Source organism: Pan paniscus, chromosome 17 (assembly GCF_029289425.2).
Source record: "Pan paniscus chromosome 17, NHGRI_mPanPan1-v2.0_pri, whole genome shotgun sequence".
Taxonomy (NCBI): Eukaryota; Metazoa; Chordata; class Mammalia; order Primates; family Hominidae; genus Pan; species Pan paniscus.
The window spans coordinates 54,468,664-54,489,706 of record NC_073266.2 but is presented as its reverse complement, the minus strand read 5'-3'; the positions used below and the strand labels follow the sequence as shown (position 1 = coordinate 54,489,706).

The following is a 21,043-nucleotide window of genomic DNA, read 5'->3' as shown; positions in this document are numbered from 1 at the left end:
TAGATTCAATGGCATCCTCATCAAGCTACCAGTGATTTTCTTCTCAGAATTGGAAAAAACTACTTTAAAGTTCATATGGAACCAAAAAAGAGCCCACATTACCAAGTCAATCCTAAGCCAAAAGAACAAAGCTGGAGGCATCGTGCTACCTGGCTTCAAACTATACTACAAGGCTGCAGTAACCAAAACAGCATGGTACTGGTACCAAAACAGAGATATAGATCAAAGGAACAGAACAGAGCCCTCAGAAATAATGCCACATATCTGCAACTATCTGATCTTTGACAAACCTGACAAAAACAAGAAATGGAGAAAGGAATCCCTATTTAATAAATGGTGCTGGCAAAACTGGCTAGCCATACGTAGAAAGCTGAGACTGGATCCCTTCCTCACACCTTATACAAAAATTAATTCAAAATGGATTAAAGGCTTAAATGTTAGACCTAAAACCAGAAGAACCCTAGAAGAAACCTAGGCAATACCATTCAGGACATACGCATGGGCAAGGACTTCATGTCGAAAACACCAAAAGCAATGGCAACAAAAGCCAAAATTGACAAATGGGATCTAATCAAACTAAAGAGCTTCTGCACAGCAAAAGAAACTACCATCAGAGTGAACAGGCAACCTACAAAATGGGAGAAAATTTTTGCAATCTACTCATCTGAGAAAGGGCTAATATCCAGAATCTACAATGAACTCAAACTAATTTACAAGAAAAAAACAAACGGCCCCAACAAAAAGTGGGCAAAGGACATGAACAGACACTTCTCAAAAGAAGACATTTATGCAGCCAAAAGACATATGAAAAAATGCTCATCATCACTGGCCATCAGAGAAATGCAAATCAAAACCACAATGAGATACCACCTCACACCAGTTAGAATGGCAATCATTAAAAAGTCAGGAAACAACAGGTGCTGGAGAGGATGTGGAAAAATAGGAACACTTTTACACTGTTGGTGGGACTGTAAACTAGTTCAACCATTGTGGAAGTCAGGCAATTCCTCAGGGATCTAGAACTAGAAATACCATTTGACCCAGCCATCCCATTACTGGGTATATACCCAAAGGATTATAAATCATGCTGCTATAAAGACACATGCACACATATGTTTATTGTGGCAGTATTCACAATAGCAAAGACTTGGAACCAATCCAAATGTCCAACAATGATAGACTGGATTAAGAAAATGTGGCACATATACACCATGGAATACTATGCAGCCATAAAAAATGATGAGTTCATGTCCTTTGTAGGGACATGGATGAAGCTGGAAACCATCATTCTCAGCAAACTATCGCAAGGAGAGAAAACCAAACACTGCATGTTCTCACTCTTAGGTGGAAATTGAACAATGAGAACACATGGACACAGGAAGGGGAACATCACACAGCGGGGCGTGTTGTGGGGTGGGCGGAGCGGGGAGGGATAGCATTAGGAGATATACCTAATGTTAAGTGACGAGTTAATGGGTGCAGCACACCAACATGGCACATGTGTACATATGTAAAAACCTGCACGTTGTGCACATGTACGCTAAAACTTAAAGTAGAAAAAAAAAAAAAAGAATTGGTGTCAGTTCTCCTTTATAAGATTGATAGAATACAGCAGTAAAGCCACCCAGTTCGGGCCTTAATTTTGTTTGGGAGGCTTTTTATTACTGGTTCAATCTTGTAACTCATTATTGGTCTGTTGGAGCTTTCAATTTCTTCCCGGTTCAATTATGGTATATTGCGTATGTCCAGGAATTTATCTATTTCTTCCTTTCCAATTTGTTAGAATACAGTTTTTCATAATAGTCTCTAATGATTCTTTGTGTTTCTGTGATATCAGTTGTAATGTCTTTTTCATTTTGATTTTATTTATTTGGGTCTTCTCTTTTTTCCTTAGTTAGTCTTAGTTAGTGGTTTATCAACTTCATCTTTCCAAAAAATACAATTTTTTTTATTTCATTGGCCCTATGTATTTTTTTTAGCCCATATTTTCATTTAGTTCTGTTGTCATCTTTATTATTACCTTCCTTCCACTAATTTTGAGTTTGGTTAGTTCTTGCTTTTCTAGTTCCCTCTTAGCAGGGCTTTTTCTGTATCCCATAGGTTTTGGTATGTTATGTTTCCATTTTCATTTGTTTCAAGAATTTATATCCTTCTTAATTTCCTCATTGACACAATGGCCATTTGGGAGCATGTTGTTTAATTTCTGTACATATGTACTTTTTTTATAGTTCCTCTTGTTATTGACTTCTAGTCTTACTCCATTGTGGTGAGATAAAATATTTCACATGATGTTGATATTTTTAGATGCTGAGATTTGTTTTGTGGCCTACTATATGGTCTATCCTGGAGAATGTTCTGTGTGCTGACGAGAAGAATGCATATTCTGTAGTTGCTGGATAAAATGTTCTGTAAATGTCTTTTATGTCCATATGGTTTATAGTGCAGATTAAATCAGATGTTTCCTTGATGATTTTCTGCCTAGATGATCTTTTCAATGCTGAAAGTGGAGTGTTGAAGTTCCCAACTACTGTTGTATTTAGGGCTATTTCTCTCTTTGGATCTAATAATGATCCTTTATATGTCTTGATGCTACAGTGCAGGATGTATATGTATTCACCATTGTTATAGCCTCTTGTAGAATGGATGCCTACACCATTATATTAATCTAATGACCTTGTTTTTCTCTTTTGATGTTTTTTTTTTGACATAAAACCTATTTTGTCCAATATAACTATAACTACCTCTGTATGCTTTTGGTTTGCGTTTAAATGAAATATGTATTTCCATCCCTTCACCTTATTCTGTGTCTTTACAGGTGAAGTTACTTTCTTGTAGGCTGCATATAATTGAGTTTTGTTTTTTAATCTGTTCAGCCAGTCTATATCTTATTGAGGAATTTAAACCAATTACCTTAACAGTTGTTAATGAAAAGTGAGGAATTGCTCCTATAATTTTGTTATTTCTTTTCTGGTTGTTTTGTATATCCTTTGTTCTTCTCTTTCTTTTTTGTTATCATTACAACTTGGTGCCTTTTTTTATTTTTGTAGTGGTAACATTTGGCACCTTTCGTTCCTCATTTGTGTATCTGCTTCATTAGTGACTGTTATACCTGTGTATGTTTTCATGATGGTAGACACTGACCTTTCACTTCTAGATGTAGAACTCCCTTAAGCATGTGAATGAGAGTCATGAAGGATTCCCTCAGTTTTTGGCTGTCTGTGAAAGACTATTTCTCCTTCATTTTTGAAGGATAACTTTGCTGGCTATAGTACTCTTGACTGACAGGTTTTTTTTTCTTTCCCATCAGCACTTTGAATATATCATTCCATTCTCTCCTGGCCTCTAAGGCAGGGGTCCCCAACCCCCAGGCTGCAGACCGGTACCAATCTCTGGCCTGTTAGCCACTGGGCCACACAGCAGGAGGTGAGTGGTAGGCAAGCGAGCATTACTGCCTGAGCTCTGCCTCCTGTGAGATCAGCAGTGGCATTAGACTTTCATAGGAACGCAAACCCTATTGTGAACTGTGCATGCAAGGGATGTAGGTTGTGTGCTCCTTATGAGAACCTATCTAATGCCTGATGATCTAAGGTGGAACAGTTTCATCCCAAAACCATCCTCCCCACACCCTGGTCTGTGGAAAAACTATCTTCCATGAAACCATTTCCTCATGCCATTTCCTCATTTCCTCATGAGACCGCTGCTCTGTTTCCCTTGACAAATTCACTGTTAGTCTGATGAGGATTCCTTTATATGTGACTTGATGCTTTTCCTTGCTGGATTTTTAATTCTTTGCCTTTTGATAGTTTATAACATGCCTCGGGAAAAACCATTTTGGGTTGAATCTATTTGGGGAACTTAGGGCTTCCTAAATCTGGATGTCTAAATCTCTTGTAAGACTTGGGACATTTTCAGCTACTATTTCATTAAATAAGTTTTCTATACTTTTGCCCATCTCTTCTATTTCTAGAACTCCTAAAATTAGAATACTTTGTCCCATTATGTGGCCCTATACATCACATAGGCTTTCTTAACTTGTTTCTATTCTTTCTTTTTTGTCTGACTGGGTTATTCCAATGACAGTTTTCAAGTTCAGAAATTCTTTCTTCTGCTTAATCTAGTTTATTGCTGAAGCTCTCAATTGTATTTTTAATGTTATTCATTGGATTCTTCAGTTCCAGGAACTCTACTTGGTTCTTTTTTATGATACTGATCTCTTTGTTGAATTTCTCACTCATATCATCAGTTGTTTTCCTGATTTCTTTGTATGTTTGTCTGTATTATTTTGTATCTCATTGAGTACCTTTAGTATCATTATTTTGAGTTCCTTTTTGGCATTTCATAATTTCCTTTCCTTGGTATCTGTTCCTGAAGAATTACTGTGCTCATTTGAAGATGTTATGTTACCTTGCTTTTTCACATTTCTTGTGTCCTTATATTGATATCTGTGCATCCGGTGTAATAGTCATTTCTTCCAATTTTATGGGTTCACTTTTATAAGAAAAGGGTTTTTTCTATAAATATATTTATAGTGTTGGCTGAGTAGGGTGCTTTGGCTTTGATTCTGGGTGAGTGCAGTAGTGTAGTCTTCATGATTTTTAGCTGTAAGTGTCAGCAGTATCTGATAGCTCCTCAGTGGCTTAGGCTGTGGTTGTCTGTGTAAGCTGTGGCAAGGGATTAGTGTTGGTGGTGGCTGGATGAGTGTGCCAGTCTCAGTCTCCCCAGTGATTTATTCAGGCACTGAGAGTGGCAGGTCTAAGCAGGCCATACCTCGAGCATCCAAGTGGCTTGTTCTAGTGCTGACAGTGGCAACAGTTATTTGGGCAGGCAGACAGGTCCTTGGGCCCCTAAGCAGCATGTCTGGCACTGGCAGTGGTAGGCCAATCCTCAGGCCCCTAAGTGTTGTGTCCAATAGCCACTGGTGTCAGTGATGGGCTGAGCAGGCCAGTCCTTGGGATTCTGGGATATGTGCACATTTGCCAGTGGTGAGCAGGAATGGTCTGTCCTTATGCCACTGGATGACATTTGTGAGTGACAGTAGTGGTGGGTATAGTAGACCAATCTCCAGAACCCTGGAGATTGTATGCAGGTGGCAGTAGGCAAAGAGAGCCCTATCCTCAGGTGCCCACAAGGTGTGCATGGGCATCAGTCATGGCAGGTGGGGTGACTCTATCTCCAAGTCTCCAAGATTGTGTGCACAAGTGCCATCAGCTGCAAGCAGAATAAGACTGCCGGACTCACAGTGGTACATGTGGGCACTGGCTTCAATTAGTGGCGGGGGGGTCAATACACAGGCTGACAAATGGTATGCTAGAGTGCCTCTGGCAAGGGTGGTAGATGGGGTGGGTCTGTTCTTAGGACCCTGGGTGTGAGTGCAGGCACCAGTGGCAGCAGGTAGGGTGGACCTCTCATTAGGCCTTCCTATGGTGCACTTGGCTGTAGGCAGCAGGGAGCAGGGTGAATTAATCCCCGGGCCCCTAGAGAATGCACGTGTGCCAGCAGCAGTGGGCTGGGTGGGCATGTCCTCAGATCTCCCAATGGTGCATGTTGGCAACAGCTGTGACAGGTGGGTGGGTCAGCCCCCAGGCTACCGGATGGCATGCCTGGGCACTGCTGGTAGTGGGTAGAATGGGCCTAGCCTAAGGTTTCAGATGGCATACGAGTCGGCCAGTCCCCAGGCTCCCTGAAGGCATGTGCTGTTCTGTGGTCCTGCTGTTGGAGGAAGCAAGGTTGCCATCAGTGGCAGCATCCCTCAATAGGCAGCTCTCAGGCTATGGGGAGCGCATGCTTTGGCTCCCTTTGTCCTGGGGCCAGCTTCCTTGGTGTGCTGAACTGCCTGTTCCCTAGGGTGTAGGACAATATGTGGACAACAGTGCTGGATATCTGGCTTCACTACTGGGTCCAGCCAGCATCATGACAATTTAGCCCTCTAGAAAGATGTGGAGGGATGTCAGCAGGGCTCCAGAGATGTGAAGATGCAGGGGTTGTTGGGACCTAAGGCAGAATATAGTTTGATGGAGGCTGATCTCCTAAAATGGCAGGGAGGTGCAGCTGCTTGAGTCTCAGTGGGTACATGGGACCCAGTATCAACTCTCTTGATGGAACAATGCTGTTGCATGGGCTCCAAGTAGCTGCCTATACTAGTCTTAAGGCCCATAAGAACTGAAGAGCTCTCCTATAGCTAGAATTGCAGGAGTCCACGGTGGGAATGTGGACCAATAGAAATCACTTGCTAACTCTTTCCCTATAATGAAGGCAGAACTTAAAGAACATGGTGGTGATTTACTTCACTTTTTTTCCCAATGAGGAGTTCTTCCTGGTGTGAGCTGATCCTGGCCAGACTGGTTGCTTTGCTTCTCTCTCCTTCTGTGCCTCAGAGGTTCCCTGTGACTTCCCTGTTGAATTCCAGTGCTTCTCTCCAAGAAGCTCTATTTGACACTTATTTATTTACTGTTTTGATCCTTCTTTGTAGAGGAAGTGAGTTCTGGGTGACTCTAGGTATTCATTTTGAACTATTCTTTTGTGTTTTGTTTTCCCTGATTAGTTGCAGAAGGTTTTATATACTTATTATTTGGATTTACCTTTCTGAGAGTTGCCTATTTAAGGTAGTTTATCTTATTGATTCAAGAGAACGTCTATATTCTGGATGTATTACTTCGTATTCATCATCTTCTGATGATTTCTTATTATACCTTCAATTGAGGCTATTTCAAGTTTATCAGCATCCTCCTCCCCGATGTTCTCCTCATTGCCATCTTTCTTAGGAGATGACTTCCTTTCATACTTAACTGAGAAAGATTGAGATTTAAAAAATTAGTGCTCCAGTCAAAGAGATGGACATGCTCTAAGGTCTAGGGGCATCTGGGCATGTATGACCTAAATTTAAATAATTATGACAAAAATATAAGACTATACACTTGCTTCCAAAAAAATGTCCTAAAATGCCTCTGAGAAGACCATATACCTTTCAAAATCATACATTATAAGGATTTCAAGAAACTCTGGCAAGTGCTTCCAAGTCTGACAGTCATTGGTAAGCCAAGAATTCTCACACAGCAGTCCTTAATTATTTCATCTAATGTGAGGTTGAAAGAAGTAAAGACAATGAATTTAATGTCTATTTGATTCCACTTGCTATGGAAATGATGTTGTCTCCACTAACACCAGGAACAGTTAGAGATAAGTCAGGGGAGAATACTGTAGAGCCTTGAGAAGCCTTTGTAGAATTATTAAACAAAAATGCCCACTAATTTTAGAAAATAAATCAAGAATGGTTATGAGAATGATCCATTTACTTTGTACCTTGCAGGCTCTTTGGCTTTAACACTAGAACTCCCTAAATAAAATTTAATTTCAAGCAAATTTTATTTATTTGGATATTTAAATTATCTTAGTATTAAAAATACTGTTTTTAAAATATTAAACTTAAGTGAGGCATTAAGAATTTGGGACTAAAATAAATGAGATAATGAGAAAGTGAAAACTTTTTTTATAATTAACAGTTCATTTTGAGTTAATTATAGACAATTACCAAAATCTAATTGCAATTTATTTCCTATTGTCTGTGGGAAGAATCCCAGGCAAGGGAATTTACATTGCTGCCTTCCTGCATAAATGCTACAGAATGAAAATAAATAATAAGTGAGGCCTTAATGACAAATAAGAGCAAATGGTAGGGCACAGCTGAGCCAAACCATTGGAAGATAATTATCACATGAAAGATGGTAATGATTTCAAAAGTCATAAGTTGTTTCTAAGTCCTCCGGTTTCTTTTTTAGTTAGTTTGTTTGATGCTAATTTATTGCTTATACAAAGATGACCCTTAAAAATGAACAGTTTTGTAATTTTGCATACTCCAATAAGATGTGACCATTTTTGTACTTTTATATAATACTGAGCAATTCAACAAAAATTTTTATTGTTAAGAAAAGAAAAACTACCTTGCTAAGTGCTTTGGATGATATAAAAAGCCACTACCAGGCAGGGCTCAGTGGTTCATGCCTGTAATCCCAGCACTCTGGGAGGCCAAGGCAGGTGCATCACCTGAGGTCAGGAGTTCAAGACCAGCCTGACCAACACGGTGAAACACTATCTCTACTAAAAATACAAAAATTAGCCGGGCATGGCGGCGTGCACCTGTAGTCCCAGCTACTCGGGAGGCCAAAACAGGAGAATTGCTTGAACCCGGAAGGTGGAGGTTGCAGTGAGCCGAGATTGTGACACTGCACTCCAGCCCGGGTGACAGAATGAGACTCCATCTAAAAAAAAAAAAAAAAAAGCCACTACCTTCAAGTACCCTAATAGTAGAATAACGCAAATGTACAAGTATTTATCATCTATACATAATATAAGGACTATAAAAGAAATGCAAAGAAAATATTTCTGGAAGAGGTACTATTTGAGATAAGTCACAAAAGACAGTATAGAATTTTGATAGGCTAGAGATAGGGACCTGTCCTCCCTACCTCAAACACACACATACACACATATACACGTCCCCTCCCCCACCACACCCTCCTAGGAAATTATTAATAGAACATGGATACCTTTGGGGCAGAATTACTCTGCTTACTATAGCTCTGATAAATAAACATTATGTACTGTTAAATGAGAAAAAAGTGTTCAATTTGATTTCAAATATATACACATGTTGTATATATTTGTAAGCATAAAGAAAGGTTTAGAAGGATACATATTAGAGTGCTAACTCTAATTCAACCAAGACAGTCAGGACAGACAACAGAATAAAAAATGAAAAATGACTGATACTTTCTTAATATGTCTTTGATGTTTTACTTTTTATAAGAGATATGTTGACATTAAAAATTTTTTAAAGTTCCATTAAAAATTTTTAAGGTGGTTTATGAAACAAAATTTATAATATAAAAATACATACTCATGAATAAATAAGAAATAGTAATACATACAAAGATTACCTCCAGATGATGAGATTATAGGTATATTTTATTTTCTTCTTTAGTATTATCAGCATTTTATATTTCTTTCTACCATAAGCAAGTAAGAAAGTGAATCAGTAAAGATACAGATAAACATGAATAGTATTAAAAATTAAAAAATTAAATTAAAAAATACGTATGAACTAAAGAACTATAATGTCCCTATATAAAAAATATGAACATAGGAAGTGAAAATTCCACAAAGAAACACAAAGCATTAATAAACATAGAAAAGTGTTCATTCTAATTGAATACAGAGTGACTGCAAATTACAAGATTCCATCTTTCTGCCTACTAAATTGCCAAATATGGTTTAAATATACAAATAAGTATTGGAGAGCTAATTTACATGACTGATTGAATACATATCTCTATTCTCTTCTAAAACCACTGAAAATTAATATTAAAAGAACAAAAAAGTTATAAAACCTATGAAGCTGCAAAGTGAAGACAGCACAACAGAGAAGAGATGTTATAGAATTTTAGAAGGCTGGAAAGCAGGTGTATCAGTTGAAACTCAACTAGCCAAGCAGAAAAGTCAAAACTGAAATATCTGCTAGCTGGGGTTGAAAAGATGCTGTAAGCTGAAACATGTCAGAGAACTCCTCAAAGGCTCAGAGACTGGAGGAAGCAGGTAGAAATGCAGATGGTAGTGAAAGCACAGCTGATTTAAAGTCTCTATAGCAGTGAAAAGCCAACGTGTCCTCCTCTATCTGTCCCCATTGTATGAAGATGACTGGAGGTTTATCCCCCAGGAGAGGCTGAAAAAGAATGACCCTGAACTTGGGGCCTGAAATACATTGAGGGCAGAAATCCATATAGTTAAAAGGGAGATTAAATGAAAGCCTATGTAACAAGTGATGAGCCCATTTTTTTTTACTCCCCCTGGCTCTCCACATTGGCATGAAAGTTAAATAATGCTTCTATCCCTTATTCTCACACCTGCAAGAGATTTATCCCTAGGGAAACTGATCATCCCAAGAGAAAATCTATGGATAGTAGCAAGTAAGAGTCCCCAGCGTGCCTACCTGATCATGGTGAAGCCCATTAGCTGACAAGCTCTGTTCATAACATACTGAGAGCTTTTCACAGATTTTTATTGTTTTGCTTCACAATATAGGTGGATCATCAGACATTTGTGGAAAAAGGCAATCTGAACTTGGTGAAAATAGACACAATTCAGCAGGAAGAGATAAAACTTCAAAAATTATTACGAATATTCTCAGAGATAAGAAAAAAACATTGCATATGTAAAATGAGAATGAGTTCTTATTTTAAAAAATGGCCTTTCTAAGAATAAGATGTTTTCAGAAATTAAGAATTATAACACTGGGTGCAGTAGCTCATGCCTATAATCCCAGCTCTTTGGGAAGCTGAAGCGGGTAGATTACTTGAGCCCAGGAGTTTGAGACAAGCCTGGGTAACATGGCAAGACCCCGTCTCTAAAAAAAAAATACAAAAAAATTGGTTGGGTATAGTGGCATGCACCTGCAGTCCTAGCTACCTGGGAGGCTGAGTGGGGAGGATCACTGAGCCCAGGAGATCAAGAATGCAATGAGCTGTGATTGTGCCGCTGAACTTGAGCCTGGGCAACAGAGTAAAACCCTGTCTCAAACAAACAAACAAACAAAAAAACCTGATATGAAATATAGGAGAGAAAAATAAGAAAATCAGAGTTTATTCTAACAGAGTCAACATCTCAGTAAGATGAGTTCTCGAAAGAGACAATACATTAGCAAAGGAAATTTCTCCAAATTGAAGAAAGTTTGCCAGTTAAAAGATTCTGCATGAATGGAAAAAGGTGTAACTTATGCATATCAGTATACATTTTTAGAATTTTAGAGAAAGATAAGTCCTAATAGTTGTGATGGGGAATAGGTCACATAAAAAGATCAAGAATCAGACTGCAACACACTTCTTAATGGCAATACTAGAAACTAGAAGGTAATAGAATACAACCTTCAATCCTTTCTGAGGAAAACTACTAAGTCAGAATGCTATATAAAGCTAAACTATAAATTAAACATGAAGATTGACTAAAGACATTTTTCAGAGGTGTGACACAAAAAGATTACTGCCTCTGCACTCCTACAGTAAGCTACTGCAGCGCATGTTTTAGTAAGATGAAAGGGTATAAACCAAAAAGAGGATAGCATGTGATCTAGGAAAAAAGGAATATAAGATAAAAAAGAAAGAAAATTTCCAGGATGATAGGTAAGGAAATTTCAGATGAAATCACTAGACAAAATGCCTAGAGAACAATAAAGTTCATACTAGAGCAGGATTTTATGGAAGTCTCCAGGAGGGATATCTTGTAAATTGTAATTGGTAAACACTGTACATATTTATTGTATACAAAGTGATGTTTTGATATACTGTATGTATTCATTGCAAAATGATTAAATCAAGCTGGTTAACAAATCCATCACCTTACATATTTATATATTTTTGTGGTGAGAACACTCAGCATCTACCCTCTTAGTAATATTCAACTATATGACACGTTATTATAGCCATAGTTACCATGTTATACAACAGACCTCCAGAACATATTCAAGCTCACTGAAACTTTGCAGTCTTTGAGCAAAGACCAGGCCCCCAACCCCCCAGGCCCTGGTGACCATTGATTCAACCTTTTTGGATTCTACATATAAGAGAGATCACACTGTATTTGTCTTTCTGTGCTGAATAAGGCATTTTTAAACTCCAGAGAAAATAATTATACAAAATTAAATTTAAGAATAGTATATAGTTCAGCTGTGCATAAAATATTTACAATCTTATAAATATTTTGATATAGATATATTGAGAGGACAGAAGGAAGGAAACAGCACGTGTGGGGGTATGTTATATATGTAGAGAGAAATATGGAGAGAGGGAGGAGAGGGAAAAAGGGAGAAAGAAAGGTAAAGAGAGGAAGATAAAAGGGAGAAAAGGAGGGAGCAAATACATAGTTATCAGTGAGAGCTAAATCATCAATTTCCATAGCAGAAAGTCAATACTTAATGACTACATAAGTCTGTTATTCAGAAATATGGATATAAATACTAGAAGGAACAGATAAAAGAGGAAACATCTAAAACAGTCAAAACTGCTTGTAGGAAGAGGGACGTCAGCAAGATGGCAGAATAGGACTTTCAAGGACTCGTCCCTGCCCCTCCCATCTCCCCCATCAGAAACATCAATTTGAATAACTATCCACCTAAAAAAATACCTTTTTAAGAGCTATGTAAACCAGCTGAGAGATTATAGCACCAGGCTGTAGCACAAAAATAAGAAGGAATGTATTGAAAAGGGTAGGAAGAACAGACTTACATTACTGGCAGCACCCTTTCCCCAAACTCTGGCAACACAGTAGAGAGAGATACCCTCTGTTTGGGCAGGGAAGAGAGGGAAGTGAGAACCAGACTTTGCCTCAGACGCTAACATCAGGCCCACCTCAGTAAAAGCTAGCGTTGGGCAGCCCATCCTGGTCCCAGACTCCAGGCCAATACTACATAATGAGCATTCAGACCTGCCTCAGCACCAGGTGAGATCCTGCTATTCCAAATTCCAGGCCTGCCTCAGATTCCAGACCAGCCCAGAGCCAGGTCAGTCTACAAAGCCCGAGTTTACCCCCGCCCCAGTCTAGATTGGCATCCCTGACCTCAGGCACCAGGCCTGCCCCATGCTAGGTCAGTCTTTATAGTCCCACCCTGAGGCAGACCTAGGCCTGACCGCATAGAATCCAGTGCTGGGCTGGCTCCACAGACCCAGGATCCAGGACCCAGGTTCAAGGCCTACCCTTTAGCTCCAGGATCCAGATTGATTGTTGCAGACCTAGCCGCTAGGCCAGCAATCACACAAAACAATTTGGCAATGTGAATCAAGGATCGTAAAAAGATTCATATATACTTTGTACTAGTAATTCCACTTACAGGAATCTATAACAAGGAAATAGGTAGAGATAAACTTAAAACATTTATTTAGAGAAATGTTCTTCAAGGCAAAATTTATAATAGCAAAACCCTGTATTATCCGATAACAGACTAATAGATAAATATTGAGCACAGCTGCCAAGCAATACGTATTTGTTGAATGAATTAATGTTTTCACAGAGTATTTAATAAGATCAGAAAATATGATACAGTGAAAAAAGTAACATAAAATTCTGTATAAGCATAATCCTTAATACTCAATATAGACTATAATACCGCACCAAAAAAAAAAAAAAACAAAAAACAAAAAAGAAATAGTAGAAAAGGGCTCAAAAGATTCTCTCAAAGTTGTAGGATTATGAATGATTTTTATTTTGTTTTTCATATTTTTCTATATTTTTCAAAATTATATAACAGGAATGTACGTATTCATATGGTCACAAAACTGTATTAATCAACATAGAGCTATAAAAGTATACCAAACGTATCCTAAATATTTATTCCCTTAAGATTCTTGTTTTAACTGAGACTTCAGGTTTACCTTGGTCCAGAGTCACTGCCATTCATATCCAGTTTGAGTTCTTGGGGTTTAGTAAGCTGTTTTTCAGCAACCAGTTCTCTCGACTTAAACAGAGCCTGAGCTCTTAACCTGTAAAAATTAATTTAAAAAATTTCTAATCTTGTGAAGCCTGATAACCTGAATGATAAATTTTGGAAAACCATGCTCTTTCAGCTAGATCCCCAGAAATTATTTTCCAATTAAAACTTAGTCAAAAATAAATGAGTAATTCTTAAATATACATAAACAAACACAAATTGATTTCATAGTAACTTAAATTTTCTTTAAAGGAAAGGTAGGGAAGATTAAGTTGGTTAGAATATCATTTAAAAATTCAAAATTATAGATACTTCAATAGGAGCACTTTAAATCTCTGCCGCAGAAAGTTAATTCTTCCCTCTATTCATTGTAAGCAAGTGTACTGCGATCACCAGTGTCTCAATGTGAATTCTAGTAACTCTAATTATCACTGACTCTGACCAACATTTATATGGGAAGCACCCACTTCTCATACTGACATTTCAAAGAATTAGGGGTACAGCTCACTAACCAACATATTTTCCCTGAGTCAAAGATGAATTCTTCCAAAAGAATTGGAAGACACTGTATCCATCAATGCTTACTTAGCCCTACACTGACATGTACAGAGGAGGGAAAGCCATGGAAAAACTCAGCAAAAAGGTTTTCTACCGGGAGTTGAGTGTTAATCACTGGTATCAAATATGTGACACTTATTCTCTCGGCCTTTAAGAAATGTTCTCTGGTTATCTGTAAAAGTATATTCTTTAACTATGAAATCAAACTCTGAAGTGTAAAAACATTATTAAAACAATATTGTCATTTTCATCATTGTCAAAAGACATGCCTATAATTCCAACTAACTGGTTGGAATTAATGTACAAAGTACATGGATTAATTCCCTTCAGGAGCTTACAGCTTAAGACTAATATTTGGTGGTGACACATAGGTAGGTAAATGTAGATGCAAAATGCCCAAATCAGGGAATTATGAGAAAAGTGAAAAAATGGCAGCAATAATATCAGTCACAGTAGCCTCTACAGCAGTAGTGATGATCTTGATGACAGCAACTACCTTCAAGGAGTACATTTTATATATACTATTGTACTGATCCTCACAACCACTCTATAATGTAGTTACTTTTACCATTACCTATTTATAAATTACTAAAGTGAGGGCTGGGCCAGGCACATAACTCTCTCAAGGTGACACGTTTTTCACTGGTGAACACTGAATTTTATTACAGTTAGGTAGAGAGTACATGTATTAAGGCATATTGTTAGAGTGGGAGACAAAGGTAAATATTTATCATTAGCCTTGATTTTTATTCATTATACATACACTACTTTGCTCCAAAAATGATTTAAGGTGGTTCTTGGCACAATCATGAATAATATTCTGGATAAATCTTCTCTGATCAGTCTGGAAAGTGACTCACAAAAATAATACCCTTTCGAAAGTTGTTATCGGCAATCATGTAGTAACAAGGTGGCAGAATGAATCATTAATTACAATTTAAGTAAATGCCAATGTCATGCCAAATTTATTCTAAAATGACAAGCTCGTACCAAGATTCTGAACTACTATAACAATTCTGTGCTACTCATTTGGTATTCAATTAGATTGCCTTCCCAATATTTTTCCTCAACATCCTGAGCACTATAAACAACAGCTTGTGAATAGCAGATATTAATTCATGAATTTAGTTGAAGTGAAATTCCCTGGGGCCGGGCGGGGTGGCTCACGCCTGTAATCCCAGCACTTTGGGAGACCGAGGCGGGCAGATCACCTGAGGTAAGGAGTTTGAGACCAGCCTGGCCAACATGGTGAAATCCCATTTCTACTAAAAATACAAAAATTAGCTGTGCGTGGTGGCAGGTGCCTGTAATCCCAGCTACTTGGGAGGCTGAGGCAGGAGAATCGCTTGAACCCAGGAGACAGAGGTTGCAGTGAGCCAAGATCACACCACTGCACTTCAGCCTGGGTGACAGAGTGAGATGCTGTATCCAAAAAAAAAAAAAAATCCTTGGGGCAGGTAAATGACAAGCTTAGTAAAGATATATAAAAGTTAAAAGTATATATATATATAAAAGCGTGAGATTATGTGTAATATACCAAGCCAAGATCAAGTCTTGCTCATTTTAATACTCCTCACATAGAGTTTTGTGCAGAGTAGAGGGCTTAGTAAATATGTGCTCAGACAAGGAGAATGAAACTAAATTACAGAACATTACACATTAAACAATAAGGTGCTGATTTTGGACATATTCAATAACAAATTATTAGTTATGTGAAAAAGAAACCAGACCCAGAAATTTTAAGTAGTGGGATTTTGACCGTGTTATAATGAAGAGTCGGGGTGTGGATAAATGGAAAAGTAGGACAGAGATATTTAAATCGGAGGAAAAGGTATGGCTTGAGAAAGAAACATGAAGGATGCACTGAAAAGATCTCAAGGAAACAAATCTGCCTTTTGGGAAAAAAACTTTATTTCTTAGGAAAAGTGGGACAAATGGGTAGAGAAGTGGTTCCAAATTATAAAAGGCTTCAAATACTAGGTTGAATAAACATAACCTAATACAAAATTATCATGGGTTTTTAAAATTCAGAAGTGGCACAATAAAAGCAATGTCTTAGGAGGATTCATTTGAGAGAGATATTCTTGTTATATGATACTAATGTGCAGAAGGTTGAGTTTCAGATGACCCAAAGTGATAAAATTACATAAACCTAAAAAATAGGCCAAAGAGTAGGGCAACTTTCAGCCTAGAAATATAAATTGTGATACTGATTAATTAAATGGATAGATTTATGGTCCTAGTTCTGGGTTTCACCAGCTAACTATGATAAAACATGGTGGCAGTAGGCAGGATAACTAGAGGTGAAAGCTGTTCAATTAAAAATGTCCTGGCGGGGCACGGTGGCTCATGCCTGTAATCCCGGCACTTTGAGAGGTCAAGGAGGGTGGATCACTTGAGATCAGGAGTTTGAGACCAGCCTGGCCAACATGGTGAAACCCTGTCTCTACTAAAAATACAAAAATTAGCCTGGTGTGGTGGTGCGTGCCTGCAATCCCAGCTACTCGGGAAGGCTGAGGCAGGAGAATTGATTGAACCTGGGAGCCAGAGGTTGCAGTGAGTCGAGATCGCGCCACTGCACTCCAGCTTGGGTGACAGAGCCAAACTCCGTCAATCAATCAATCAAACAATCAATCAATGTATGTCTTGAGTCTCTGTTTCTCCGGACATCTCACTTGGATTTGGATTTTTTTTTTTTACTGTCTTGATTGGAAAGAACTTTGTTTTAGGATGAGAGCAACACAAGGATACATGAAATGGCAGAACTACGACTGGGATGAACAAAGGCACCAGAAACCAGCATGATTAGTTCTTTTTTTCTTTTTTTTTTTTTGAGACAGAGTCTCGCTCTGTCACCCAGGCTGGAGTGAAGTGGCGCGATCTCGGCTCACTGCACTGCAACATCCGTCTCCCAGGTTCAAGCAATTCTCCTGCCTCAGCCTCCCGAGTAGCTGGGATTACAGGTGCCTGCCACCATGCCCGGCTAATTTTTGTATTTTTAGTAGAGATGGGGTATCACCGTGTTAGCCAGGATGGTGTCGACCTCATGACCTCGTGATCCACCCGCCTCGGCCTCCCAAAGTACTGGGATTATAGGCGTGAGCCACCGCGCCCGGCCCAGCATGACTAGTTCTAAAGGTGGCCAGTGTTACAGCTAGGTACTGTCTGATGGTTTGGATATATTTCCTTCACAAAGGCTAACCAAGAAGACTGAAAATGACCCAAAGTAAATAAAGTAAAACATTAGGGCTCCTAAAGCCAGAAAGCAAATAACTCTTCCCAAGGATAATTCCCATCTAACCCAAAGGTTGCATTGTAGTCAAATGCCAACCACTTTCAAGTAAAGGAACTCAACACACAAGATGAGAACATGGTCAGCTTAAACTGACAATTGGCATAAAGAGATCTGGGTTCCGGAAAGATCTCAAACTATTTTATGTGAGTAGTTTTCCAGATGGTATACATTTTTAGAAGTTAAAAAAAGTAACAAACTTCAAAGGTAATGAGAGAAAACAGGCATTCTCTGCCCACCACCAGAGTATCCTGTGAACTTTCCTGGTCATCTTGCTTTCTTAAGTACTTTTGTTCAATCCACAAAAATCTAACGTTTGAATAAAAATAATAAAATATAACTTGATAAAATTTAATTTACATAGTTACTGCATAAATGAAATTGGAAGAAAATTAGAAATCATTAGACTTATTGAACTGTTTTTTTTTTTTTTTGAGACAGCCTCGCTCTGTCACCGAGGCTAGAGTGCAGTGGCGCAATATCAGCTCACTGCAACCTCCACCTCCCGCACTCAAGCGATTCCCGTGCCTAAGCATCCTGAGTAGCTAGGATTACAGGCGCCCACCACCATGCCTGGCTAATTTTTGTATTTTAGTAGAGATGGGGTTTCACCATGTTGGCCAGGCTGGTCTCAAACTCCTGACCCCAGGTGATCCACCACCTCGGCCTCCCAAAGTGCTGGAATTACAGGCGTGAGCCACCACACCTGGCCTGAACTTTTACATATGTATTTGCTTTCCATTATTTAATAAAAATCTCTAGGGACTTACAGTTCTGAGACATGATGAAATAGCTGCACTTTTTTAATTTTTATTTTTATTTTATTTTATTATTATTATACTTAAAGTTTCAGGGTACATGTGCACAATGTGCAGGTTAGTTACATATGTATACATGCGCCATGCTGGTGTGCTGCACCCATTAACTCGTCATTTAGCATTAGGTATATCTCCTAAAGCTATCCCTCCCCTCTCCCCTCACTCCACAACAGTCCCCAGAGTGTGATGTTCCCCTTCCTGTGTCCACGTGTTCTCATTGTTCAATTCCCACCTATGAGTGAGAATATGCAGTGCTTGGTTTTTTGTTCTTGAGATAGTTTATTGAGAATGATGATTTCCAATTTCATCCATGTCCCTACAAAGGACATGAACTCATCATTTTTTATGGCTGCATAGTATTCCATGGTGTATATGTGCCACATTTTCTTAATCCAGTCTATCATTGTTGGACATTTGGGTTGGTTCCAAGTCTTTGCTATTTTGAATAGTGCCGCAATAAACATACGTGTGCATGTGTCTTTATAGCAGAATGATTTATAGTCCTTTGGGTATATACCCAGTAATGGGATGGCTGGGTCAAATGGTATTTCTAGTTCTAGATCTCTGAGGAATCGCCACACTGACTTCCACAATGGTTGAACTAGTTTACAGTCCCACCAACAGTGTAAAAGTGTTCCTATTTCTCCACATCCTCTCCAGCACCTGTTGTTTCCTGACTTTTTAATGATTGCCATTCTAACTGGTGTGAGATGGTATCTCATTGTGGTTTTGATTGGCATCTCTCTGATGGCCAGTGATGGTGAGCATTTTTTCATGTGTTTTTTGGCTGCATAAATGTCTTCTTTTGAGAAGTGTCTGTTCATGTCCTTTGCCCACTTTTTGATGGGGTTGTTTGTTTTTTTCTTGTAAATTAGTTTGAGTTCATTGTAGATTCTGGATATTAGCCCTTTGTCAGATGAGTAGGTTGCGAAAATTTTCTCCCATTTTGTAGGTTGCCTGTTCACTCTGATGGTAGTTTCTTTTGCTGTGCAGAAGCTCTTTAGTTTAATTAGATCCCATTTGTCAATTTTGGCTTTTGTTGCCATTGCTTTTGGTGTTTTCGACATGAAGTCCTTGCCCATGCCTATGTCCTGCATGGTAATGCCTAGGTTTTCTTCTAGGGTTTTTATGGTTTTAGGTCTAACGTTTAAGTCTTTAATCCATCTTGAATTAATTTTTGTATAAGGTGTAAGGAAGGGATCCAGTTTCAGCTTTCTACATATGGCTAGCCAGTTTTCCCAGCACCATTTATTAAATAGGGAATCCTTTCCCCATTGCTTGTTTTTCTCAGATTTGTCAAAGATCAGATAGTTGTAGATATGTGGCGTTATTTCTGAGGGCTCTGTTCTGTTCCATTGATCTATATCTCTGTTTTGGTACCAGTACCATGCTGTTTTGGTTACTGCAGGCTTGTAGTATACTTTGAAGTCAGGTAGCATGATGCCTCCAGCTTTGTTCTTTTGGCTTAGGATTGACTTGGCAATGTGGGCTCTTTTTTGGTTCCATATGAACTTTAAAGTAGTTTTTTCCAATTCTGAGAAGAAAGTCATTGGTAGGTTGATGGGAATGGCATTGAATCTATAAATTACCTTGGGCAGTATGGCCATTTTCACAATATTGATTCTTCCTACCCATGAGCATGGAATGTTCTTCCATTTCTTTGTATCCTCTTTTATTTCATTGAGCACTGGTTTGTAGTTCTCCTTGAAGAGGTCCTTCACGTCCCTTGTAAGTTGGATTCCTAGGTATTTTATTCTCTTTGAAGCAATTGTGAATGGGAGTTCACTCATGATTTGCCTCTCTGTTTGTCTGTTACTGGTGTATAAGAATGCTTGTGATTTTTGCACATTGATTTTGTATCCTGAGACTTTGCTGAAGTTACTTATCAGCTTAAGGAGATTTTGGGCTGAGTCGATGAGTTTTCTAAATATACAATCATTTCATCTGCAAACAGGGACAATTTGACTTCCTCTTTTCCAAATTGAATACCTTTTATTTCCTTCTCCTGCCTAATTGCCCTGGCCAGAACTTCCAACACTATGTTGAATAGGAGTGGTGAGAGAGGGCATCCCTGTCTTGTGCCAGTTTTCAGAGGGAATGCTTCCAGTTTTGCCCATTCAGTATGGTATTGGCTGTGGGTTTGTCATAGATAGCTCTTATTATTTTGAGATACGTCCCATCAATACCTAATTTATTGAGAGTTTTTAGCATGAAGCCTTGTTGAATTTTGTCAAAGGCCTGTTCTGCATCTATTGAGATAATCGTGCGGTTTTTGTCTTTGGTTCTGTTTACATGCTGGATTACATTTATTGATTTGTATATATTGAACCAGCCTTGCATCCCAGGCATGAAGCCCACTTGATCATGGTGGATAAGCTTTTTGATGTGCTGCTGGATTCGGTTTGCCAGTATTTTATTGAGGATTTTTGCAGCAATGTTCATCAAGGATATTGGTCTAAAATTCTCTTTTTTGGTTGTGTCTCTGCCCGGCTTTGGTATCAGGATGATGCTGGCCTCATAAAATGAGTTAGGAAGGATTCCTTCTTTTTCTGTTGATTGGAATAGTTTCAGAAGGAATGGTACCAGTTCCTCCTTGTATCTCTGGTAGAATTTGGCTGTGAATCCGTCTTGTCCTGGACTCTTTTTGTTGGTAAGCTATTGATTATTGCCACAATTTCAGAGCCTGTTATTGGTCTATTCAGAGATTCAACTTCTTCCTGGTTTAGTCTTGGGAGGGTGTATGTGTCGAGGAATTTATCCATTTCTTCTAGATTTTCTAGTTTATTTGCGTAGAGGTGTTTGTAGTAGTCTCTGAAGGTAGTTTGTATTTTTGTGGGATTGGTGGTGATATCCCCTTGATCATTTTTCATTGCATCTATTTGATTCTTCTCTCTTTTCTTCTTTATT

The 21,043-nt window shown here is 38.6% G+C and overlaps 1 protein-coding gene across 10 annotated transcripts in view; it reads right to left on the bottom strand.

Annotated features, from left to right (window-relative positions):
- KIAA1328 (KIAA1328 ortholog) overlaps positions 1-21,043 on the bottom strand; it is a 393,691-nt gene that overhangs the window by 127,393 nt on the left and 245,255 nt on the right. For 9 of the 10 annotated variants that reach the window (XM_055102334.2, XM_008955657.4, XM_063597260.1 and 6 more), the window contains one exon: positions 13,413-13,520. The exons of the other annotated variant lie outside the window; for it this stretch is intronic. In XM_055102334.2, the coding sequence (XP_054958309.1) occupies positions 13,413-13,520 (108 nt within the window). The remainder of the gene's footprint in view (positions 1-13,412; positions 13,521-21,043) is intronic. 10 annotated transcript variants of the gene reach the window in all.